This window comes from Talpa occidentalis, unplaced genomic scaffold (assembly GCF_014898055.3).
Source record: "Talpa occidentalis isolate TD23 unplaced genomic scaffold, MPIMG_talOcc4v2.1 talOcc4.5, whole genome shotgun sequence".
Classification (NCBI taxonomy): domain Eukaryota; kingdom Metazoa; phylum Chordata; class Mammalia; order Eulipotyphla; family Talpidae; genus Talpa; species Talpa occidentalis.
The window spans coordinates 56,804,913-56,813,671 of NW_023604861.1; the positions used below are offsets into that span (position 1 = coordinate 56,804,913).

Genomic DNA, 8,759 nt, shown 5'->3' on the forward strand with positions numbered 1-8,759 from the left:
GGTTTCACTTAAGTAGGAATACAGGTGAAGCAAATAAGACATCAGTGTAAAAAAATAACAGTACAAAATACAACAAAGCAAAAACATACAATTATAAATGAGAGACATCCTGCAGGGGAGGAGGAGGGAGAGGAATCAGAGGGAGGGAGGGAGGAACACAGGGGACTGAGGTGATGGTGCACGGGTGCACTGGTGAAGGAAACTCCACGGGGACCACACCTAAGGGGGTGGAGGGAAGCAAACATTGTTTAAAAACGAATAATGATGTAAAAAATAAAAAATGTAAAATAAAAATAAATCACTGTTCTTTAGTCATAGTGCTAATAAAATTATTCTCACATAATACAAATTGTGATCATTATGAACACACAGAAGCTGAAATATCAAAGACCTATGTTTCAAGAAAAAATTTCCCCAACTCTCTCTCTCTATATATATATACAAACCTGAAGAGTTAAAACATGCAGATATTAAAATAATAATAACACATAGCAGCATGAATTACGAGATGACCAGGCATTCACTGACAGAAAGCAAAAATGCCTTTAAGCATAAGCCAAGTTTGGAAGTTGGTCGGACTGATGTAGGCCTTTAAGATTTTTTTTTTTTTTAATTTCCAGTGGAGGCCCAAGACAATCCATGTCCTGGGAACAAGATGGCCGAGGTTTGAAGTAAGAGCTAACCTAGAGGAATGGTTAGAAGCTGGGAAGTAAAAATGCTCCAGGAACTCTTCAAAGGAAGAATTAACAGACTTGGGGAAACAAAACATCATGAGAGAGTTGAAGACGACATCAGGTTTAAAAACTAGGGAAAGGGGCCTCCCTGGTGGCGCAAGGGGTAAAAGAGGCAACCTATGAAGCAATCCCCAGCCACTGTAGCACGAGCTACCCACACGGCACAGCAGACCTCTCTTGACTCACCCGCTGCTCCCCTCAGCAGTGTACTTCAGTCATTCCGCCTGTTCTGTTCCTCACTCTGTCTCTGGTGAATCCTCTCACCCCCACACCTCTGGCCTGTACCCCAGTTCTTGTATGCATAAATACATAAATCTTAAAAAAAAAAAAACAACCAAAAACTAGGGAAAGGGCAAACTAGACCATAAAGCTTAAGAACTGGGAACTTAACATGGAGCCTCATGTAAGCGGGTGGAAGGAAAGATTGTATGCTTGCGAATCTGAGGTGAAATAGAGACATCTCGGGGGGGGGGGGGGGGGTAACTGGAGACACAGGACAATAGAGGGTAAGTTATCTAGGAAAGAGTCTGAGTCAAGTCCACAACTAGTCCTGAGGTTTACTTATGGTTAAGGATAGAAGCAAAAATAAGTTAACCAATTAGAGAAGCCACAATGGGAAGAGGGGGCTGAAGGGGAGCAGGGGAGCAGGGACCAGAGCAGTACAATGTGACAGTGTCTGAAATAAGAAGGGTTTTCTACAGAGGAGGTGGTCAAGGAAATTTGAGAGAGGGTAAGAAGTTAAACACTCCCCCTCCCAGTCTTTGTGACTTACTGGTCATAGAGTGCAGTTTCAGCAAACATCAGGAACCCAGAATTGGGGGCTAAGAGACTCCTCATGCAGTTCTGCCTCAACTTTATTTTTTTCTGTAATGATATGGTCTGCAATAAAGGACACATGTTGAATTCATGCCCTTATGTAAGTAATCCATTACAGTGAAAATTCACTAACTAAAAAGGGATTGCATGTTTAGCTTTATAATTTTATTTGGCTTAACATCAAAACTAGTTTGCTTTCCTTCTCAGTGTATACCAAAACTATGAGGATGAATGAAAATGGGAAAGCAGCAAAAAGGGGAGGTGGGGGTGAGGAGGCAGCCCAAATTCCTGCCAAGTGGCAAAAATAACTCAAGCCAAGACTAAGTACAGGTGGTATGTAGGCCATAAGTTGATAAACCACAGGTAGACTGAGTGGAGTAAACTGGGATTTGGGAGCAGGGGTATTAAAGTTGAACCATAAGATATTGACAATATAGGGGCCTCCCCGGTGGCGCAGTGGTTGAGCGCAGGGTTGTGAAGCTGCCCGCAGCCTCTGCAGCGCAGGTTCAATCCCCGGCTGCTCCCCGGCCACCGGAGGAGGGTCCCACATGGCCCGCAGACCTCTCCTGCCGCCCGCTGCTTCCCTCAGCAGTGTACTTCGGTCATTCTGCCTGTTCTGCTTCCCCCTCTGGCTCTGGTGAATTCTCTCACCCTCCCGTGCTTCTGACTGTACCCAGTGCTTGCACAAATAAATTAAATAAATAAATAAATAAATAAATCTTAAAAAAAAAAAAAAAAAAGATATTGACAATATATAGAAATGTAGTTTCATGTGCTCCTTGAAGACCACAAATAAGAGATACTTAATAATTCTCTGCTGGGGTCTCCCTGGTGGCAAGGGTTATCCGCAGCAACTGAGAGTTCAATCCCAGCCAGGGAGCTACCCACATGGCACAGCAGACCTCTCCTGACTCACCCGCTGCTCCCCTCAGCAGTGTATTTCAGTCCATCTGCCCGTTCTGTTCCCCGCTCTGTGTCTGGTGAATCCTCTCACCGCCCCCACACACACACCTCTGGCCTGTACCCCGGTTCTTGTATGCATAAATAAATAAATCTTTAAAAAATAATAAAAATTCTCTGCAAAGAAGTTCTGTGCCACTGACTTAGTTTTGTTAGCACCTATCTGGAATTAGCAAAAAGGGAGAATTACTACAGACTTTAGTATATTAGTATACTGCATATCCATTGCAATGCAAGCCTTCACCCTGGTAAGCACCAAAATAAACATTTTTTTCAAGTTCACCTGGTTCTCTGTTTCAAAACTGAGAAACAACTACACCAACTTCATAATTTTGTGTGCTTGGAGAAAAGGTGGTTATCTGACCCTGGGGAGGTATAGAGAGGGGGAGGGGCTTTGGGCAAGTCTCTGCAAGTTGTTACTATGAAGGCCAAGGCAAATTTTGAACTGCAGGAAAACAGGACTGAATCTACTCTATACCCTCTCCTCTTGACTCATGATCCTTACAATTGCAAACTCCGTTTGGTCTCTCCAGTCACTATGGAGGGGGGTTCCTCAATGCCTTTTCAAGAGGATTCCAGGAAGCCCCAAAGTTACAGCACACATAGACCAGGAAAAAAAAAAAAAAAACTGGCCAAGTGAATTCCCATGATGCCAGGGTACTGGGTAGTTTCCAAGGGCAGAGTGTTCCAGAAAAATGCAAATAGTTCAGGCTTCCAGAAGAAATTCCAGACCAATACAAACAGCTGCTCTCTTAGAAAGTCTAAAACAGAATCTGCAGTTTAGGTGCTTGGAGGAAGCTAGAGCACAAAGACAAGCAAAGCACATCTAGCTTATTAAGATTGCAATTAACCACTGAGTATTCTTCCCCCTCATTCCCATTTCATAAGTCCACTTAGAATACTATGTAGTTTATGATCTCTAATGTTATTTGCATCCACTAGCAACAGCAAAGGGGGGAGGGGTGCAAAATGTCTCAATAAACTTTTATCTTTTTCAAAGTTAATGAGAAAAATGTCTTTTCCAGCATTCGAATATTTGCTACTTAAAAAAAATGCTCAGTATCACTGGAAAATAGCCATCCTTTCTGCCAAACCTTCCCCAAGAGAAATGCTATAAAACCGTAGATAATATAAAGTTATTATGAGTTTTAGTTAAGGTATTCATATTCAACATCTCCTTTGGAATTTCTGAACAAAATATCTCAAAGATGGTCACATCAGCTGCATACAACTTTCAGCCTTTTGCAAGTAAGATACCAAACTTGGCTGCATAGTCCCCTCGCCTGCTTTTTAATTCTCTTTCCTCCTGCTCCCTTCCCTAAATACATAACTGAAATTGTCACCCAACTTTATAAAACATTTACTTTAAGGTAATTTCAGTAACAACCCAGAAGTCAGCCTCACCAGGATTAAGTCAAATGTGACTGTGGAGCAAGAAAGCAGCCATCTTCCTACCTGGAATCTCCGTGGCTAGTTAATTACCCATCTGCAGATTAAAAACTCAAAAGTATATAGTAGATAGTGCATTTTCTGATATCTTAAAATTCCTGTCATTTCATAAATCAAAGACACTTCATTCCAAAATAAAGAACATGCCCATAATGAAATTTCTTTAACAAGTACTGTCTTATTTTTGAAGCATTCTTTTAACCTAAATTAAGTTCCAAATAATACCAAAATAAAAGACAAGAGTCAACTCAAAACTGCCATTTTAAAAAAAAAAAAAAAATCAGAGCTCAGAACACTGCTTGACGAGCTTTAGAAAGTTTTGTATGTGAGAAAATAGACCATGGAAGTTAAGTTTCACTATTTATAAATACTGTACATGATTTAAAAGATCCCGGGTTTTCCAAAATTCTGTGCTTCCACTTTATGGGTGGTGACCTTCAGAAAATTCTAGCCAATATTAAAATTGTGAACTAACATCTTTACAACTATTTTGTCATTTTGCAAATGACTTTCAAATTCCCAAACAGGCCCCAGGAAGTAAAGCACAAGAAACTATATTCTACTACAGATTCAGTCTAATTCCAACCAGTAAATCACAGGAAATATTTAGTTCCAAAGCAACCTCTACTCTGTCCTAGCAGTTAAGCTTTGATTGACCTGTATTTTAGAATTAGATTTTAAGGTATAGTAAAATTCATTTTTTATCAATCTTATCTTAAAAACAGGAAAGTCTTTCAGATACCTTGGTTTTAACAAGTAACTCATTTTTAAGAAAACTCTAACCAGTAGACTAGTAATGAGTTAGAATACTTCAAGTTGTTTCTTTTCTTCCTAAAATACCCTTTTACTCAAAGTGAAAAAGCACTTGCTGTAATCTGACTTGCACCAACTGACTGGTTACACCTGAAACATTTACTTAATTGAAATGGCAACCTGCTCCCTCTTAAAATCCCACTAGGTTTTCCACTAGGACTCCAATTCTAGACAGACAACCCTTAGTAACATTGAGTAGGTAGTCAAGTTCTGGTTTAAAAAAAAAAAAAAAAAAACTTTTTTTTTTTTTTTTTTTTTTTATAAAATCATAGTTACATGTGGGGGGAAAAATAGACCGAGAATCTAATAAAAATAATGAGGGGGGCTTATTTGGTTGTAGAAATTTTTTAAAGGCACTAAATCTTAAAAGCTTAAGTTATATTACTAGTGTAAGAAGAACTCTCTACAGTCATTTAATCAGGGAAATGAGGCAAAATTGAAATCCCCAAACATCGTCTTTTTCTATTTTTAAATAAAGGGACTCCAGCAAGGTTAAGTTGCATCCATGCCTAAGGACTTAAAGAATGGTACTCTGTACTCTGAATGCCAAAAAAAAGGGGAGGGAGTTTTTAATTATTACTTTATAATACTTACACAGGGCTGACAAATATCAAGTAAGTTAAATACTTAAATTCAAATATTAAGTAAAATTTAACTTGACAGAAAATCCCGATTTTGTTACTTGAAATTATATACTCCATAAGTTTAAGGAGACACATCTTTTTGAGTAAGTTGGTAAAATTGCACGTAATGCTAGCAATGAGGTTATAAGTGATACAGCTCTTCTCTAAAACACACTTTGGAAAAACTAAAACCCTGGCTCCTTCTCCAGGAACTTCAAATAAAGTCAGTAACTTGACCTTTCTGCGACACATTAACCACAGGGATGACAATGTGTGTAAAACAACCTTGGTGTAACAACTGCGCGGCAAACACCAATCTTCATTAGGCTGGACTGTCTGATGAGCGATGAGGAAGGAGTTCAGCTCAACGACAGAACCTTCACATCAATTCGTCCACGAGTAACAGTAAGAAACTGCCAGCGTCAGGAAGCCACAGGCAAACGGATCCCCGAAAGGATCCCCGGTAAACCTCCCCCATTCTGTCCTTTAGGGCAGGGATGTGCCCGTCCTCCACGTGAGTCCCGGTCTCCATCGCTCACCCCCTCTTTGGTAAAAATGGCCTGAGGCATCTCCTGCTCTGTCCTCCTTCCCTGCCCGTTCTGTGGAGCACCTCCATTTCGACTCCCCCAAACAGTTGTCACAAAGCTCCCCGGGATTTGTACCTCCCCGCAAATTAACACCAAGGTGGCAAAGCAAGAGAAGGTAGACACGTCCCTCGTTCTGGTCCAGAAAAACCCCTCCGCGCCTCATGCAGCGCCCTGGCCCCAGGGAGAAGCTGCCGGGGGGCATGTCCACGCGCGGGCACGCGCGGGCTCGGCCGGGCCGCGCTGGCCCTTTAAAAGCGCCGGCTTCCTGCGCGCGGCCCCTCCCGCGCCGCCGGCCCCCGCCCCCGCCCCCGCCCCCGCCGAGGGTCACACTTGAACTTTTGCTCGCCCCGCGCGGCCAGGCGCCGGCGCTCGGCGAGAGGTGGCCGCCCCGTCGCACGTGTAGGATGCGCTGAGCCACCCTGGGCTCCGCGCGCCCGGGCCCCACGCTCTCGAGGGCACTTTGGGTAAAACCAAATCAAAGTGCACACCGGGCTCCAAGCACCGCGCGGCCAGGCGCACACCGGCCGGCCCGTCCCCGCCACCTGCAGCCCGGGCCCCCGGGAGCCTCCCCCGCCCAGCGCGGCGGAAACCGCTCCGCGGCGAGGCCCAGGGCTGGGGGGGGAGGGGGAGGCGCGCCGTGGGGGCGGGGAGGAGCCGCCCTCACCCCGGAGGTCCGGGGGGAAAAGGCGCAGGGGCAGGAGTCCGGCGGGCTGCCGGGGGTGCAGATGCCCGCGGACGCCTTTCTCCTTCCACCGGCAAACTTTTCCGCCCCTCCGAAGTCCACTTCTGGGCGTACCCCTCGCCCCCCCGGGGTGCCCGGGCGAGCCCCTTCCCCGTCCCCGTCCCACTCCGCCTCGCCCTCCCGCCGGGCCGGCGCGCACACGCCTCCTCCGCGCCCGAGCGGCCGCCAGCCCGCCGCCCCCGGAGCCCCGCGCCGCCGCGCGCCCCGCGCTGCCAGGCCCGGCGGACTTGCAGACGCGCCCCCTCACCTGCCCCGCGGCCGCCACACACGGAGGCGGGGGTCCCCCGCGACCCGCGGCCACTCACCTTCCAGCCCGCCGAGCTGTTGCTGTCGCCCTTATCCTTGAAGTAGGGCACGCTCTTGACCATCCACTCGTAGATCTGCGACAGCGTGAGGCGCTTCTCGGCCGAGCTCTCGATGGCCTTGGTGATGAGGTCGGCGTAGGACAAGTTGCCCCACGCGTTGCGACGGGACGAGCTGCTCTTGCGCGGCTGCCCCGCGAGCGGCCCGCCGGCGGCGGGGGGCACGGGCGGGTGCTGCGACAGCGGCCCGGGCGGCGGGGGCTGCGGCGGCGCGGGGTGCAGGCAGCCCGCCTCGGGGCCCTGGAAGTCCCCGCACAGCCCCCCGGTGGCGGCGGCAGCGGCCGCGGCCGCCGCGGCCACGGCCGCCGCCGCCGCGGCCGCCGCCACGGAGCCGGGCGCCTGCGGGAAGTCCCCGCTCTCCTCCAGCAGGCTCAGGTTGCTCATGAAGTCGGGGCTGACAGCGGCCGCCGACGCCGAGGGCAGGCCCGCCGCCGCGTCGGGGTTCCCGGCCGCGCCGCCCGACGGCGCCGGGCTGGAGGTGGCCGAGTTGGACTGGCTGAACTCCGGCCTGGGCAGCGGCCAGGTGCACGAGCGCGGCCGGGGCAGCGGCTCGAAGTCCGGGTCGATCTCCACCACCTGGGGCGCTTCGGCCATGGTGACCCCCGCCCCTCCCCCAGTCGCGGAGAGCCGAGAAGGGGCCGCGCGCGGCGCGGGGCGTCCAGGGGCAGGGGCTCGAGGGGCGCGTCCGAGATTCGGGCCGGCGGGGCCGGCGCCGCGGGCGGGCGGGCGGGCGGGCGGAAGCCGGAGGCGGCGCGGCGCGAGCCCAGAACTTAACTTCGCGGGTCCGTCACCATCCAGGCTCCTCGGGGGCCGCTGCCCGGGCTGGACGGCGAGCCAGAGACGCCGGGCCGGCCGCGCCGGCGCCGCGCTCCCGCTGACAGGGCCGGCGGACAGGGGCTGGACGCGCCGCGGGCCGCTCGCTCGCTCGCTCGGGCGGCGCGACGGCGGCGCTGCTGCCTGTTGAATGTGGCGGCGGCTGCGGCTGCAGCGACTACGCTGCTGCCCGACTTACGGGATCTGCCGCCGCCCCCCGCCCGCGGCGGCGCGCGCGCCGGCCCGCCCCTGACTGACAGCCCGCGCGGCCTATGAGCGCGCGGCCCCGCCGCCCCGGCAGCCAGTGGACGGCGGCGTGGGCGGGGCCGGTTTCCACGGGGAGGCGGCGGCGGGCTGGTGGGGTAGCGGGGTGTTTTTCTCTCTCACACACTCGCGCGCTCGCTCGCTCTTTTCTGGGGTGTTATTATTTTCTGGTGATTCTCGAGTGTTTCTGGGAGTCTCTCGCCCTCAGTGTTTTGATTGCTAGGAGGCAAACCAGCGTGGAGGCGGCGGCGGCACTTTGTTTACTACGGAGGAGCGGAGCCGAGTACTCGGGAGCCCGAGGGGCGCGCCGCCCGCTCAGCCCGCGCCGCGCTCGGGGTCCCAGGCGGGCCGGGCGGGGGGCTGGGCCCGGGCCGCGCTCGGAGCTCCGGGGCGCCGGGTGAGCGGGCGGGCGGGCGGGCGGGCGGAGGCGGCCTCGCGGGTGTCCACGCACTCGCGCCCCCTCGCCCCCGCCCACTGTTTCTTTGCACGGAGCCGTGGGGAAGTCGGGGGGTTTTGTTTCTGGGTGTTGTTTTCTCGCCCCACGATCTGTCAAGTCCGCCGGCCCCGCGCGGGCGGCACGAGCCCCTGGCGCCGCG

General features: G+C 51.5%; 1 protein-coding gene across 1 annotated transcript in view; it reads right to left on the reverse strand.

Moving 5' to 3' along the window:
• FOXO1 (forkhead box O1) overlaps nt 1-8,099 on the reverse strand; it is a 96,707-nt gene extending 88,608 nt beyond the window's left edge. The window contains exon 1 of the mRNA XM_037527229.2: nt 7,030-8,099. Within this exon, the coding sequence (XP_037383126.1) occupies nt 7,030-7,680 (651 nt within the window). The 5' untranslated portion in view covers nt 7,681-8,099. The remainder of the gene's footprint in view (nt 1-7,029) is intronic.
• Between the last annotated feature and the right edge of the window lie 660 nt (nt 8,100-8,759).